We start from the raw sequence: 14,987 nt of genomic DNA, 5'->3' as shown, positions 1-14,987 counted from the left end.
CAGGCTTGAGCCAGGGAAAACCGCAAAAACAAAAGTGAAAATGATCTCCCCGCACCGAAATCCTGGCCCCAGCTCCAATCCAGCAGCCCTGCACCACTCTGCATCCCACCTCGTCGCGTCATCATCGCACAGGCACAGATTTCTTTTGATTTAGTGCAGACCTCACTGCTGTGCATTGCCTGGCTATTTCCAAAATCCCCAGGGTCCTCCTGTCCTGGCAAACATACTCAGAGTGCCAAACAAATACCATTTCCCCTCATCCCAATTTTTTTCCCCTGTTTCCCCTCCTTGCACATGGTCATGTGCTGGTTTCCCATCTCAGCGTTGCTCCCGGCTGCTGGCAGCATCTCACCTTAATTTCGGGGGACCACTATGGAATTATTTTGCTTTAAAGACCAAGTGGTCACCCCACAGGTGAAGCCGGCTTGGGGAGGCTCCAGCAAGCTGGGAATTGCCGAAAGTTTGAAGGGATCAAAGCAAGGAAGAGCAGCCCTGGTTGTTCACAGCTCTCCAGTTACAGCCATTCACCGCCACCACAGAATAAATAACGAGGGATATTAATAACAACAAGCCTCTGCCAGGGACAGAAACCAAATTCCTCACCAAGCTCAAGGCAAAGGGGGGAAGCCTGAGCATGGCCATGGGCAGAGCAGGGGGTACTGCAGGCAGAAGGCACCCCAGCACCTCCAAACCCAGGCAGGGCTGCCTGCAGCCAAGGGAAACACCAATTTTAGCAAAAAAAAAAAATAATTTAAAAATTAAAATAAAATAAAATACTCAGGGTCTGCGAATACCTTGCCTGGATGCAAGGCCCCCAGGTGGAGGACACCCACCACCGTCCCCGGGTCAGGGGGCTGCAGCCAAGCTCAGCCCCAAAACACGGTGGTGCCAGCAGGGCGATGCCGGTTCTTTTTGGTGTTTGAAAAACAGGTCAGCTTCTTACAGCGTGGTGTTTTCCCCCCACTTTGCTTTCAGTTTTTAATTGTCAGGAAGGGACAGTGCTTTGATTGTGTTTTAGTCAGGGGGAATTTGCAGGGGATTTTAAAAATCCAAATAACAATTAGCAAAACAGAATTGCCAGGGTGACCAGCTTGGTTTGATTTATTTCTTTTTTCATCATAAATCTTCCCTGCTGAACAAGTTTTGCACATGCAGGTATTGATACTCCCAAGTTTCACATTTTCAAAGGTGCCTTTTTTTTTTTTTTTTTTTAATAAAAACCTGCACGAAACTTAAATCCAGCCAGTCTGAAGTTCAGCTCCTAACTCCAGATTTCAACCCTTGGATGCTCAAAAGCACCTAAAGTGAGTTTCCATTGAATTTGCAATTTGCATTTCCACAGGCGTTTGGGGGAATGTTGCACAGGTTTGTCACTGACAGGATGCCGAGCTCTGGATTTCTTTATATCCCAAGAAAAAACTCACCACAAGATCTCCAACGCTTGACATCCCTTGCCCCTCGGACATGGGGTGTGTGTGAGTTTTGGGGTACCTACGTGGTGAGCTGCTCTTGGTTCCTACTCTGGACTGACTTAAACCACTTCCAAAACAGATCACAGGAATTCAGGATAAAACTTCTTTACTGCAGCCCGAGCCAATCGTCTGCTTAAACCCCGGGGGGGTCTCAGGGCTGCTCACCAGCTCCCAACCCCCCCCCCCCCGATCCCCGAGGCAGGACCAGACCCAGTTCCACACCAGCCTCCCATTTCTACGGTGGTGCTGTAATAAAAAATAAAATCAATATCGCGACATAACCCAGCCAGCCCTTGGAGGGGGAGGGGGGGGCTGGGGATGGAGCACCCACCGCTGGTGCCTCTAGATGGGGACCAGAGGGGTTGGTTTTTTTGGGTTTGGTTTTTTTTTTTTTGGGGGGGTGGGGGGGGTGGGGGGGTGTTAACCTGGCAGGGAGGCTGCAAAAGGAAAAGAGCATCGTGCGTTGTCACCCATGGCACAGACCCGGTGCTTCCACCCCCCCCCGGTGATGCTTTCCCCCCCCAAAACCCCGCTGTGGTGTGGGGGCACCTGGGGGGGGGGGTTACCCCACGGCGAGGCCAGCTGGGGGGCATGGAGGGGTCCTCGCACCCACACAGCCCCGGTGCATGGCACAGCCCGGTGCTGCTTCCCCCCCCAAAAAACCCTCCGTTGCGGCATGGGGGCACCTGCGGGGGGGCGGCTCCCCACGGCGAGGCCGGCTGGGGGGCACGGAGGGGTCCTCGCACCCGCATCGCCCCCCACCCCCCAACCCCCGCTGTGGCGTGGGGGCACCTGGGGGGGGGTTACCCCACGGCGAGGCAAGCTGGGGGGCACGGAGGGGTCCTCGTGCTTCCCCCCCCCCCCCCCCCGGTGATACTCCCCACCCCAAAAAAAAACCGCTGTGGCGTGGAGGCAACCTGGGGAGAGTGGGGGGTGTCCCCACGGCGAGGCCAGCCGGGGGGCACGGAGGGGTCCTCGCACCCCCCACCGCCCCAGGCGGGAGCATCGCTGCAGCAGCCGCCTGGGGGGTGGGGTGGAGGGATGTTTCCCCCCCCGGGGGAGGGACCCTGGGCCGCCCCCGGGGCTGGGGCGGGGGGCGCAGCCGCCACCCGCCGCGGCCCTTTGAACGGACCTATCGCTCCCGGCGCCGCCGCCGCCCGCCCCCGGCGGCCGTGATGCAGCCGGCCCCTCCCCCCGCCGCAAGGGCTGGAAGCTCCCGTTAGCCTGGGTGCCCTTATTTAATTTCGAGTGTGATTTTGCTATTTTTAGCAGCTGGATCCCCTCCAGTAAGGCTGGGAGCTCTCTCCTTTCCCCCCCTCTCCCCCCCCTTCCCCCCACCTTTTTTTTTTTTTCTTTTTTTTTTTTTTTTTTTTCCTCATTCCCTGCAAATGATTTTGACCCAGCTTCCTTCCTCCTGGAGCAATTTTTTTTTTTTCCTCTCTCTTTATTATTTATATAAATAAGAGGGGGGCCTGGCTGAGCTGTGGATGCGTGTGTGAGTCGCAGCCTCTCTCTCTGCCTTCTCCTTTCAGATCCGCATTTGCGAGCAGCAGCAGCCGCCGGGAGGGGGGGGGTTTAATTCGCTTCACAACACAGACACGCCAGGAGAAAAAAAAAACCAAAACAAACAAACAACCTAAAAACCACCAAAAAAAAAAACCCAAAAAAACCCAAAAAAACAAACCAAACCACCCAAAACACCCCAAGCACCCAGCTCCGAGATCAAGCTGACTGTGAGTGCCGGCCTTTAATCTTTGCTTTTTGCTGCGGGGGGCGCGGGGGAGGGCCCGGGGGTGCTGGGAGGGTGGTTGGGGGGGGTCCCGGGGCTGTGCTGCCCCCCACCCCCCCGCATGCTTTGCACGATCGCCCCCGGTTTGCTCTGTATTTGCAAGGACGCGTGTGTGCGTGCGGCGGGCCGGCTCGGCAATGCCTCTCGGTATTATTCTTGTTATTAATTATTGTTATTAATAGGGTGATGCACCTGGCGGGGGGGGTCGGAGAGGGGGGGGTGGTCCTCGGTGCCGGCTGCGGGACTTTTCCTTCACTTGCTCGGTTTCGGGTGGTGCAAACGCCCCGCACCTCCCGGGAGGGGGGGGGGGGGGGGGGGGCTGGCGCACGGCCCCGGGGTGCAGCGGCCGCCCCCGGGAACCCCCTCGCTTGGGGGGGGGGGCGGTGCAAGGTGCGTGGGGCCGGGGGCGTGCGTGGGGCCGGGCCGGTGCAAGGTGCGTGGGGCCGCGGCTGGTGCACGGACGGGGGTGGGTCGGTGCAGGGGGGTCGGTGCAAAGCGGGGGGAGTCGGGGCAAGGGGGCCACGCGCGGCTCACGGAGCGGGGGGGGGACGCACAGGTCGGTGCAAAGTTGCACGGCTGGGGCTCAGTCCCCTCCCCTCCCCCCCCTCCCCGGCGGGGGGGTGATGCCACCCAGCGCTGGCTCCGCTCGGGCTTTTATTACACCTCGCAGGGCAGGGGCTTCACAAAGCGTGTGATGATGGTGCCCTTCCTGCCTCTTTTCTTTCTTCCCCCACCTCCCTCCTTCCTTTCTTTTATCACTTCCTTTTATTATACATGCCCAGGAAGGAAGGAGGGGGGGGGACGACTTTCCTTAATAGCAGGCCGGGGGGGGGCCTTCAAAGCAGCCCCCTGGAGGGTTCGTCCTAACGAGGAGCTGCGCACATCCCTCCGCAGCCCTCGCACCCCTGCCGAACTGGCTCTTCAACTTCTGCTCCACTATTCCTCCCCCTCCTCCCTCTCCCGGCCTCCCTTTGCCAGGAGGTGCGGCCGGGATCCTTCTCCCGCTGCAATCAGGGTAGATTTCCTGGGCGTGAAAAAAAAAAAAAAAATCTATTTTTTTAATTTTTTTTTTTTTTTTTTTTTTTTGGTAAATAAGATCTAAGCCACCGCCTGGCTCCCCGCTTCTCCTGGGCTGGTTTGTTTAATCTAGGAGTAGGTGGCAGGAGCGGGGGATTTATGGGGTTATTTGCACAGAGCGGTGTAAACCAGCGCGGGTGTGTGGGGGTTAGGCAGGAGCAGGCCCAGGAGCACCCAGGAGCATCGCTCCGAGGGGCCAGGGTCTCTCTTTTGCAGCCCACCCCTGTCTTGTTGCAAGAGGCGGCTGCTGAGAACGGCCCAGCTCGTGTCACGGAGCAGAGGGGGATGCAGGAGGAGAGTCTGGCAACCCACCATCCGTAAGGATGGAGAGGGAAGGATGTTTTCCTTCCCCCAACTCTATCGATCAAGAGGCAGATATAGCCCTTCCACCTCCAAACCTTGCAGAGATTTATCCCTGCCAGCCTCGGGGAGCCCGGCAGTCCCCTGCCCTCCTCTCCAACCGATTCCTCCCTGCCTGGAAAGGTTTCTCTCAGCTGCTTCCTTTCCTCCATGGCAACATCGCTGCTCCCTCCCTCCTGGACAGCTTTGCTGCCTTCCAGTGGGGCTGGAGCTGCTTCCCGTGGCATCCCCGGCACCATCCCGCAGGATCAGGGTGCACCCAGGGCCAGGCAGGTGCCACCGAGCCAGGGAGCATCGCGCCCAGCTGGGAAAGGGGGGGTGTTGGCTGGGAAGGTGGGAGCATCTCCCATCTCCCACCCAGGCATCCTCCTCCTCACGCCCCCTGCCAGAGCAGGGTACAGAGCCCTCGGTCCCCTGGGGTGGTCTCAGCTCTGGAGTGGTCCCCTGGGGTGGTCTCAGCTCTGGAGCCCCTGGGAGGAGTTTGGAGGTGGCGGAGGGATGGGTGGGAAAGCACACGTGCTTTCCCCAGCTCCAAGAACTTTGCAGGGGTATGGGGGGCTGTACCCGGCAGCATCCCCATGGTGGGGGGGGGGGGGTCCCATCAGCATCCTATGCTGGCCCCCTGTGTAGGGCCCATCCCTGGCAGGATGGAGGGGAGCACAGCAGGGTGGGGGGCCATGCTGGGCCCAGCAGTTTCCAGCTAAAGGAGGGGGTACGGCGTGGCTCAGAGGCTGCGTTTTCTCTGTCAAAGATTGACTTAAAAAGATTGAAAAGCGACAAACTCATACCAGCCCCCAGTCAGCTGGCCGGCGTTTTCCTTTCCCAAGTCTAAATTTTTTTCTTTTTTTTTAAAGAGAATCCTTGAAGGGTTCTGGGATGCTGTGAGTAATATTTTCAGGGTGTTTACCCGACAGCGTGGTTTCTGTCTCTCCCCCCCCCCAAAAAAAAAAAAAAAAAAGAATCCGAGGGTGGTTTTTGTTGTTGTTTTGCACTCGTGAGTCACTTCCAGAGGGGAGTGGGAGCTGACGTGTTTTTTTTTTAAAAGGCCTTGAACGTCTGAGCACGGCTCCTCGCACCACACGTCTCGCCTGCACCTGCTTCAGCCACCCCATGGAGGCTCAGCATCCTTGGGGGGCTCAGCACCCTGGCTCCCCCCACAACCCCGCTCTCCCTGGTAGCTAGTGCTGTCCCAGCTGCTCTAACACCATCCAAATTGAAAACAGTTGCTCAAAATCAAACATTATGAACCCCGCAGGGAGGGTGCCTCCGTCTTTGCGCACAGACTGGGCACACAGCCTGCAGGAGAAGCTGGGCCGGGGGGCTGCTGTGCTCAGGGGACATGGGTCAGAGCCAGGGCAGGGGTGCAGGGACGGTCCCCGGAGCAGGAGGTGACCCAGGGAGGTTGCACCATCCATCCCAGAGCAACGCTGTGATTTTCTAGCCAAGTGTCCCAAGCAGCAAGACCGGGACGCTGCTCTCGCAGCCCTGTTTCTGCAGGGAAATGTCACATCGCTCCGAGCAGGTGCCCTCCCTCTGCATGGCCACGGTCACCCCACCAAGGAACAGAGCAGGTACCCCATGCCTGGGGTCATCCGTAAGCACCGGGGCTGTGGTACAATCTTGCTCTCTTCCCTGGGGTCACCGGTAAGCACTGGGGCTGTGGTAGCAATCCTGCTCCCTTCCAGCCTGGAGCCCATCCTCCTGGCTCCTGGGCTGGGAGCTGGGTGTGGAACTGGCCCCACAGCTCTGGAAAAGCAGGTTTTCCCTACCCCCCCTGGGGAAGCGTGGAGGTAGAAAGGGGACGTGGAGCCTTTTGCTCTGTGGGTTTTCCCCACGAGCAAGGAAACCCATCCAGCCCTTTGGGACATGCACAGGGGAGGGGACAATGCAGGGTCCCTAGGACAAGTGCCAGGCGGTGCCTGTCCCTAAACCCAGCCGGGGTGGCAGGAGCAGGGTGCAGGGGTGCAGCATCCCACCCTGGGTGCAGGGGGTCAAGCAGGGCTGTGGGAGCCTGCACCACCCTTCCAGGGCCTGGGACACCCACGGGGATGCCCAGAGGCCCCGGTGCCGTGCCACCGCTCGTCCTGTTCCAACTTGCTGGTACCAGCAGCGTGTCTGGGCTTTCAAGGACTCCAGATTAAATCTGGAGCCACTCTCCTCCTTTTGGGGCAAGGGAACAGGCTCTGCAGGAAGGGCTGGCCAAGCTGCTGCTCCCCAAATTCCTGCTGGGGACTGCGGGAGCTGCCTTAGCACCAGGGCGCTGGCTGATCGAGCGGGGTGTCCGTGCCACGGGTTTCAGTCAGGACTCCTGCCCTGCAGCCGGCTGGTTTTGCTCCCCAGTTGGTGCTGGGAGGATGCAGGTTGTATCCCCAGAAGGGATGCAGCTGCAGCCCCCCCCCGCGAGAAGGTAGGGAGCAGGGATGGGCGAGCCAGGGAGGTCTGAGCACCCAGAGCCTCTTCCAGCCATGGGAGAGCACCAGCCACTACGTGTGGCTGGTCGTTAGGGCCATGAGACTGGGGAGCAGCAAGGGGGTCCCGCTGCTGGGGTCCAGCCCTGCAGCCTCAGGCACGTGCTCCATCCCCGCGCCTTGGCCTGGGCTGGTTGCACTGGGGCATTGCCACAGGGCACCGGTGGGGAGCGGCTGTGCCAGGGACGGCACAGCGGGGACCGGCACGGGCCAAAGGTCTGTTTGCAGGAGGGACACGGGTGCAGCAGTGACGGTTTTGCAGATACTGGTTTTGCAGCAGCGGGAGGAAGGGTCGTGCCTGCCCAAGGTGCTCTGCATTTCTGGGGCAGAAGAGCCCCGCAGCCCACGGCGTGGTGCTGCTGAATGGGCTTGGGGGGGTTCAAAAATACAGGTGGGGGTCTCTTCCAGGCATAGCTCTTAGTGATGCTTTTGGTTTCTCCGCCACGGGCCCTGCTAGCCCTGGCAGTGCCCTGGGCACGGGCTGGTCCCCGCTCCATGCTGGGAGAGGGGCAGGATGCAGCTGAGCCTCCGGGAAGGGCTGAAGCAGGGCAGAAGCTGCTCATTTCAGCTGAATTTTAATTTTAAGACGCATTCTTGGAGGGGGGACCCTGCTCCTTGTCACCTCCTGTCCATGCTGATACCCCACCAGCTGCCCCCATCCCCACAGAGGTACCAGGTGGCAGCTGAGGGCGCCAAGCATCCTTACCTGGGGGCAGCAGGTGGCAGAGGTATGGCCAGGCTGAGTCCATGGGAAGCTCCGGTGGCTCAGCTCATCCCTTGTGGCCCAGTGAGTCACTTCCATGGCCTCCTGCCCTGGGGAGAGGGCTGGGGGGAGCAGTGCCAGCCAGCATGGCAAGCCATCACTGACTGACCTTCCTCCTGTTCCCACTCCACCGCTGCTGGAAGGACGATGAGCGAATCCAGCGCCAAATCCAGCCAGCCCCTGGCCTCCAAGGGGGAGAAGGACGTGTCGGAGAAGAGGGGCCGGGGCCGGCCCAGGAAGAAGCCACAGGTACGTGGGGTCCCCTGGGAGAAAGGAGGGAGGGGGCACCCCACTGGGGAGCGATGCCATCATATGGGACAGCAAGAAACGCCCCTACTCGCACCCTGGCAGCATCCCCCAGGCAGGGAGGGGGCCGCCCATGGCGCATTCCCCCTACCTCCCTTTGAGCAGCACCTCCTGGGTGCTCACCCTCAGCAAAACCCTCCTGGGGGGCTTCACAGCCCACCCACCCCCCTCAGCCCTGCAACATCTCAGAGCTGCTCCTCACCCAGGGAAGAGCTGGAGCCTTCCCCTTGCTCCTCCCCAGGCTGCAGCTGAACCTGCCTTTGCAGATGGGCTAATTAAAGCCCCATTAGCAAAAGCTGCTCAGAAGGATAAGATGCTGCTGGAACCTTTATAGTGCCAACCCGCCCCTAGCCCCCCCCAAGGGCAGGTGGGGTTTGTGCGCATCATTTTCCCACAGAAAAGGCAATTTGCGGGTTGCCCAACGCTTTGCAGGGCAGCGGCACCAGCAGCAAGCCGGGGTCTGGTGCTGAGAAACCTGTGGGGACCGTCTGGCTAAGCCAAGCGATTAATGCCAGGGTGGGATGGGTGACGTACATGCCCAGCTGAAGGACGCACAGGGGCCTGTGCCTGGCCGCCAATCCCAGTGCAACCAGTGCTCACAGTACCACGTGCAAGAGCATCTCTGCCCTGCCTGGGTCTGCTGGGGAGAATGGGACTCCCAGCCTGGAGCATCTCTGGGTGCGCTGCTGCACTGGGAGCCCCCCTGGGCATGGCTCCCTCCTTGAGGACCCTCATCCACAATGATCCCCCTCCACTCTCCCTCCAGCAGGAGCCCAGCGAGGCCCCGATCCCCAAGAGACCCCGTGGACGGCCGAAGGGCAGTAAAAACAAGGCCACCCCGAAAGGCAGGGTAGGTGGCTGGGGACAGGGACGACAAATCCATTTGGAGCTCAATTACAGCCAGTTCAGGGCAGATCCAGCCCTGGGAGGTGTGGGGTGGGGGCGTCTCGGCACTGGCCCCCAGGGAAGGTGGGGGGAGCCGGGGACCGCGTGTCAGCATGTGGACACCCGCGATAAACGTGTTTGCAAAACATGCGAGTCACATCCTGCGCCCGCCTCATGAGTCACAGGGCCGGGGCCATCCCGGTGCTGGAAGCCGGCTGCAGGGGGGGGCGGGGGGGCCTGGCTGTGGCCCCGGGGCCACCTGGGTGCAGCAATCCGGGAGATGCCATTGGGGTGATGAATTTGGCAAGTCATGGGTGGGAGGAAGGGGAATACCACCCCCTGCCCCCCCCAACAGCATCCTGGGGACGAGGGGACGGCCCCCGCCTGACCAAAACATCTTGGTTTTTATTTTGGCTCAGAAAGCTGCAGTCACACCAGGGAGAAAACCTCGAGGCCGACCCAAAAAATCGGTGAGTGGGCTTTTCCCTGCCTCCTCCACCCTGGCAGGGTGCTGGGCACTGTGGGGACACAGCAGCCCTCCGGCTGCCCCCACACGTGTGGGGTAAATGCTGCCAGGCTGCAGGACAGCAGAGCAGTGAGCAAAAAGGGGACACAGTGTGGCACAGGATGGGCTCCATGCCATGCCGTGCCCTGCCCCAGTGCTGGGGGCTGTGAGCCATCCCTGCTCCCCCACCTCTCCGTGGGGGTCGTGCGCAGGTCCCTGCCTCGGTGGCACGCTGGCACGCACTTGCCTGGCACCCATTGTCACCCAGTGTCACCAGCACGCCATTCCTGCAGCCTGTGTGTGCAGCATCCCCCCAGCACTGCAGCCACCCACTGTCCCCAGCCCCAGGCCACCCCATGCATGGGCATGTCCCCATGCCCAGGAGCTGTTGCCACACGCTGGGATGCAGGAGCCACCCCAGAGCATCCTCCAGGTGCGACTGCTCTGCCCCATGCAGGGTTTGGCCCCTTTTCCCGCTTAAATTCCTTCCAGAGGGCGAAGGGCTGGGACCAGCAAACGAGGGGGGCACATCCTGGGTGTCCTGCACCAGTGTCACAGCACCAGTGGCTGTTTCAGGGACCCCAGGGTGGGCAGCCAGTTGGGTGGGGTGGGAACGAGCCTGTCCCGTGCCAGCAGGGCCATGCTGGGGACACTCGTGTCCCGCTCTGGCAGCCACTGGCTGTGGTGGGTTTTTTATGAATGGAGCGGGAGGAAGCGGGGGCCGGCGCTGACTCACACTCACACTCAGCCCTGACTCACCGCCGCGTGCGGGGCCGTGATGCTCACGGCCGCCTGGCCACGGACAGCCAGTCCTGCCGCCACCGGCATTCCCACTGCCAACTGGAGGCACTGGGAACCACAGTGTCAGGCTTGCAGGGGGGGTGTGCACCCAGGGCATGTGGCTCCCCCCCCCTCCTCGCTGCAAGCCCACCCGGGGGGGTCTTACCTGGGATTTAACCTGTAATGGTTAAACCTGGAGCAAGGACCAGTCCCAAACTCAGGAGGATGCTGGTGCCTTAGTTTCCCTCTTTGCATAAGGGGTGTGATGTGTCTGGCCACCCTCCAGGGGTGATGGGGCGGGGGGGGGGCACAGCCCCTGGCACCCCCTGACTGCACTCCCTTGGCTTGCAGCAGCAGGACGAGGAGGAGGTGAACATTTCCCAGGAATCATCCGAGGACGAGCAGTGAAACCTCCCAAACCGGCGCTACCTCATCGCCTGACGGTCCCGCGTCCTCAGCGGCCGGGGGAGAGGGACGGGGAGAAACCCACTGTGCCGCCCTGGCTTTTTCCTCCTCCCTCCTCCGCTCCTTCCTCACCCTCAGACAATGGCAGCACTGGAAAACGGCCCAGCCTGGGCAGCCCCCGCAGCCCCCCGGCCCAGAGGGGGGGCACTCGCCCCGGCTCCCCCCTCTCCCCAGCGCTGGGTTTTGTGGAGCAGCCCCACTGGCACAGGGGGTGCCAGGCAGAGAGCTGGGGCTGGGACCCCCCCCACCTTTGCTGCCCCCCCCCCATGATCTCACCCATCCAAAGCGGGTGCTGGTTGCCCCCTGAGCACCGGGCTTTGCCCCGGGATTTCTGCAGGGAAGAGACAGGGGGGTCAGCAAAGGCGAGACCCCCACGTGCATCAGACCTTCGCTCTGGCCTGCTGCTACCCTGGGCAAAAACCCCCTTGTGTGTTGTTCCCCACCCCCCCCCCCCGCCAGTCCCGGGTGACTGCACTGTGTGTGGGAGAGCAGCTCCCGCCGTGACGCCGGGGCTCAGCACCCATCCCTGGGGGTGCCCAAGTGGGGCTGGCTCGGGGCAGCCCCTTCCGCATAGGTTCTGGTATATATATATATATATATATTTTTTTTTTTTTAGAAAAAATACTTCTTTTTTTTTTTTTTCCTTTCATTCACAACTACCTCTGGATATTTAAGTTCCACTCTCTGAACTCACAGACATGCTGCTGCTGTGCCAGCTGCCGGGGCATCATTGGCTCCGTGTTTCCTTTTTCGGGGTGTTGCTGGGGGCCCTGGGGTATTTTTTTCCTTCCCCTTTTTTTGGGCTTTTTTTTTTTAAAAAATTGTTATTTTGAGGTCTTGGTTGCTCTGCTGCTTCAAGGGATAGAGGCTGGCAGGGCAGTGGGGTGGGGGGAATGCGGGATGCTCCCCCACCACACTGCCCTTGCACAACTGCTGCAGCGGGACCGGAGGTCGGTGCCGGGCGGCCCCGGTGGGAGAAAATTGGGATTTGGGTTTTTTTGGTTTTCTTTTTTTTTTTTTTCTTTTTTTTTTTGGTTTACTGTTAACGACCTTTTGGTTTCCTATTTGCAGTTACTTGAATAAAACATTTTATGGATGTTTGATGCCTCCGCCCTGGACTCTGGCTGGGGTCCGGCCCCGGCAGCAGGGTGGGAGCAGGTTTTCTCCATGCAGGGAGAGCTGACGGGCATGGAGCGGCCACCTTCTCCACAGGGATATCCATGATGGTGCCAGCCATCCTCCGCCGGGACGGACAGGAGCTGCCGATGGAAACAGAAACAGGCAAAACCCTGCCACCCCCCGCCAAACTCCTGTCCTCGACGCCTTTTTATCAGCAAACCGAGCCGTGCTGCTGGCGAGGGAGGGATGCAGGATGCTGAGCACCTCGGCGTTGGGCTGGCCCGTGGTCCAGCAGTGCCCATGCTGCTGAATCCCCCCGCCCGATGTGGGAGGCTCCGGGCTGAATGCAGAGAAACCCCCCAAAAAATAATATTTATTTGCTCTAGCACACGCCACGCTGCTCCCCGGCTGCCATCCTGCCCTCTGTGCCTGGGGGCACAGCCCCTGTACCCAGCCACTTGCCTGCCCCGGTGCCAGTCCTGCCCGTCCTGCCTGCTGTGTTTTAAGGGCTTGGCGGGGTGATTCAAGCAAAAAAAATGGCAAAAATAGGTGCTAAGGTGGGAGAGAACCCGTTATCGTCAGTGCTCACGGGGTGGGATTGCTCCCAGGCTGCAGCCGCTGGCGTCGCCATGGTACCGTGGGCGCATCCTGCCCTTCCCGGCGGATGGCGAAGGTGGCAGCGCCGGTGCCGATACTGTCCTCCCTTGCCTCCTGCGGGCAGGATTCGGTCCCAGCTCTCCCGGGCAGCATCAGGCCTTCCAGTCCCCGCGGGGGGGCTGACGGGATGAGGAACCCCCCCAGCCGGGCGACGCCTGCAATGGAGAGCGTGCCCTCAGCACCCTTGGGAGGGCACAGTGGGTGGCCCCAGCCTGGACGCCCCCCCCCCAGCCCCGGTGCCAGGCATCCCTGAACGGCGTCGGGGCAAGCGGAAAAGCACCGGCACCGGCTGCGCAGCCCAACCCTCCCCAAACCTCTGGATTCCCCCCAAACTCTCGGGGGGCTCCCGGAACCCGGGGGGCTTCCACCCCGGCTCAGCCATCCCCACGCATTCCTGAACTGGCTGTTGCTTAATGCTGATTTTTCATGCAAAAAATTACATAAATAGCGAATCCCACAGCACCGTGCACAGCTAGCCAGCGACCCACACAGCCCCCCACGCACCCCCGTGGGCTGACCCACCCAGGTGTCCTCCGCCTCCACCAGCAGCTCCTGCTCCGACTCCTGCAGCTCCTCGGCCGGGTCGTAGCTGTACATGGGCAGCAGCCGGTGGCGCAGCCGGTCAAACCTGGCAGGGGGACGGCAGCTGAGCGGTGACCGGTGCGTGTCCCCCTGACCCCCCAGCCCCACACCCCCACGCTCACCTCCGCTTCTTCTGGACGTACATCACCTGCAGGGAAAGGTGTAAGCAGGTACAGGGCTCGGGGCAATGCTTTGGTGCCCCCCCCAGCCCTCCCCAGCCCCCACTCACCATGGCCAGGAGGGCACCGAGGAGGGTGACGAGGAGGAAGGGTCCCAGGACGTAGCCCACCAGTGAGTCGCCTGCTGCGCCCGGGGCTGTGGGCGCTGTGGTGTTGCTCATGGCCCAGAGCCGGCTCCTGCCTGCATGGGGACGCGGGTGGCCACCCCCACCGGATGGGATGTCTGCGAACCCACAACCGCCCCAGTAATAACCAACTATCCCGGTACTAACCTGCTGCCCCAGTAATAACCAACTATCCCGGTAATAACCCACCACTCTGATAATAACCAACTCCCCTGGCAATAACCCACCGCCCCGGCAATAACCACCCAGTAACAGCCCCCAGGGCCAGGCAGTGACCGTGACCGTGGGGGGCCGGTACCCACAACCCAGCCAGGACACGGGCGCCCCCAGGATGCGGCTGAGGGGTGCCCAGCGCCCCCACAGCCCCACGTGGGGGCGGTCACCCCACGGCCCCCTGCAGAGCTGGGCTCAGGGGGGCTCGGCCTCCAAAGCAGGAGGAATGGGGGGGGGGGACACGGGGGGGGGGACGGGACAGGGGCCAAGTAGGGCGGGTGCTGGCAGCACCCTCAGCCCAGGCTCTGCCCCCCCCCCCGACCCCCACGCAGGACACGTCCCACGCCACAGCCCCCCCTCCCCCCCCCCCGCGCCTAATTTCGGCCATGCACTGGGTGCCCCTCTCCCCCCCCCCCGCAACCCCTGCACCCCCCCTGCACCCCATCCCCCATCGCACCCCCTGCACCCCCCCCCTCCCCGCATCCCCCATCGCACCCCCGCCCACCCGCGCATCCTCGCGCACGGCCCCGCCCCGCCCCACCTGCGCGCGCCGCGCACCGCCCGCCCCCGGAACCCGCGCGGCGCGTGACGGGCGGGGCGGGGCTTCGGGCGGGGCGGGGCTTCGGGCGGGGCTTGGGGGCGGGTCGAGGGGCGGGGCGGTGGCAGTGCGGGGCCGACAGGGGGCAGCAGAGACCGGGCGGGGCGGGGGGCGGGGGAAGGGGAGAAAAGAAATGCGAAAGGGGAAAGAAAAAGGCAAAGAAAGCAAGGGAAAACCGGAAAAATTAAAAACAGGGGAAGGGAAGAAGGAGAAAAAGGGGAAAAAAAGGGGGGAAGGAAGGGACGGGGGGGCTCCAGGAGGGGGGAGGGCGAGCGGGTGGACAGCTGGCGGGTGGGGCAGGGTCGCACAGCTGGCGGGGTGGGGGTGGGGGGCACATCTGGGGCGTGGAAGGGTGAAACGACAACCCGACGGGTGGATGGACGGCGGGGGGCACAGCAGGGTGGGGAGGTGCATCCCTGCTCCGTTAGGGGAGCGGGGGACAGGGGACAGATGGATGGAGGGACAGAGGGATGGATGGAGGGATGGACAGAGGGACACAATGATGGAGGGACAGAAGGACAGAGGGAGGGATGGACAGAGGGAGGGATGGACGGACAGAAGGACAGATAATGGAGGGACGCAGGGACAGATGGATGGATGGACAGAGGGACAGATGAATAGATGGATGGAGGAACAGAGGGAGG

General features: G+C 61.7%; 2 protein-coding genes across 13 annotated transcripts; one reads left to right on the top strand and one right to left on the bottom strand.

The window, feature by feature from the left end:
- The first annotated feature begins 2,629 nt into the window (after positions 1–2,629).
- Positions 2,630–11,477, top strand: HMGA1 (high mobility group AT-hook 1). Of its 7 annotated transcripts, none has more exons than XM_055728383.1 (6): positions 2,630–2,758; positions 3,005–3,205; positions 8,073–8,178; positions 9,005–9,085; positions 9,540–9,590; positions 10,757–11,477. In XM_055728383.1, the coding sequence occupies exons 3-6, from the start codon at positions 8,077–8,079 to the stop codon at positions 10,811–10,813; spliced, it is 291 nt and encodes a 96-aa protein (XP_055584358.1). In that variant the 5' UTR covers positions 2,630–2,758; positions 3,005–3,205; positions 8,073–8,076; the 3' UTR covers positions 10,814–11,477. The 7 variants fall into 7 exon arrangements, with proteins under 7 accessions (XP_055584358.1, XP_055584356.1, XP_055584357.1 ...); XM_055728381.1 differs by having other exon boundaries at positions 9,002–9,085; XM_055728382.1 differs by lacking the exon at positions 2,630–2,758 and having other exon boundaries at positions 2,924–3,205; positions 9,002–9,085.
- Positions 11,478–11,553: 76 nt separating this feature from the next.
- SMIM29 (small integral membrane protein 29) lies at positions 11,554–14,310 on the bottom strand. 6 transcript variants are annotated; one of them, XR_008735407.1, is made up of 5 exons: positions 13,458–13,938; positions 13,351–13,376; positions 13,169–13,274; positions 12,579–12,801; positions 11,554–12,129 (listed from the first exon to the last, which is right to left on the bottom strand). XR_008735407.1 is itself a non-coding variant. In XM_055728388.1 (5 exons), exons 2-5 carry the CDS (start codon positions 13,566–13,568, stop codon positions 12,739–12,741), a joined length of 306 nt encoding a protein of 101 aa, XP_055584363.1. In that variant the 5' UTR covers positions 13,569–13,630; positions 14,287–14,310; the 3' UTR covers positions 12,335–12,738. The 6 variants fall into 6 exon arrangements, 5 of the variants coding, with proteins under 5 accessions (XP_055584363.1, XP_055584361.1, XP_055584364.1 ...); XM_055728388.1 differs by lacking the exon at positions 11,554–12,129 and adding an exon at positions 14,287–14,310 and having other exon boundaries at positions 12,335–12,801; positions 13,458–13,630; XM_055728386.1 differs by lacking the exon at positions 11,554–12,129 and adding an exon at positions 14,251–14,276 and having other exon boundaries at positions 12,335–12,801; positions 13,458–13,630.
- Positions 14,311–14,987: the final 677 nt, after the last annotated feature.

This window comes from Falco cherrug, chromosome 16, assembly GCF_023634085.1.
Source record: "Falco cherrug isolate bFalChe1 chromosome 16, bFalChe1.pri, whole genome shotgun sequence".
NCBI lineage: Eukaryota > Metazoa > Chordata > Aves > Falconiformes > Falconidae > Falco > Falco cherrug.
The sequence above is the reverse complement of the archived record's forward strand: the minus strand, read 5'-3'. Positions and strand labels throughout refer to the sequence as shown.

Excerpts from the sequence above, each read along its gene's own strand:
- HMGA1 (XM_055728377.1), top strand. The coding sequence starts at position 3,323 with ATGCTTTGCACGATCGCCCCCGGTTTGCTCTGTATTTGCAAGGACGCG. Across the intron at positions 9,086-9,539 it reads AGGCCACCCCGAAAGGCAGG|AAAGCTGCAGTCACACCAGG; the intron begins GTAGGTGGCTGG and ends ATTTTGGCTCAG. Across the intron at positions 9,591-10,756 it reads GAGGCCGACCCAAAAAATCG|CAGCAGGACGAGGAGGAGGT; the intron begins GTGAGTGGGCTT and ends CTTGGCTTGCAG.
- SMIM29 (XM_055728388.1), bottom strand. The coding sequence starts at position 13,568 with ATGAGCAACACCACAGCGCCCACAGCCCCGGGCGCAGCAGGCGACTCA. Across the intron at positions 13,275-13,350 it reads TACGTCCAGAAGAAGCGGAG|GTTTGACCGGCTGCGCCACC; the intron begins GTGAGCGTGGGG and ends TCCCCCTGCCAG. Across the intron at positions 12,802-13,168 it reads TGGAGGCGGAGGACACCTGG|GCGTCGCCCGGCTGGGGGGG; the intron begins GTGGGTCAGCCC and ends TCTCCATTGCAG.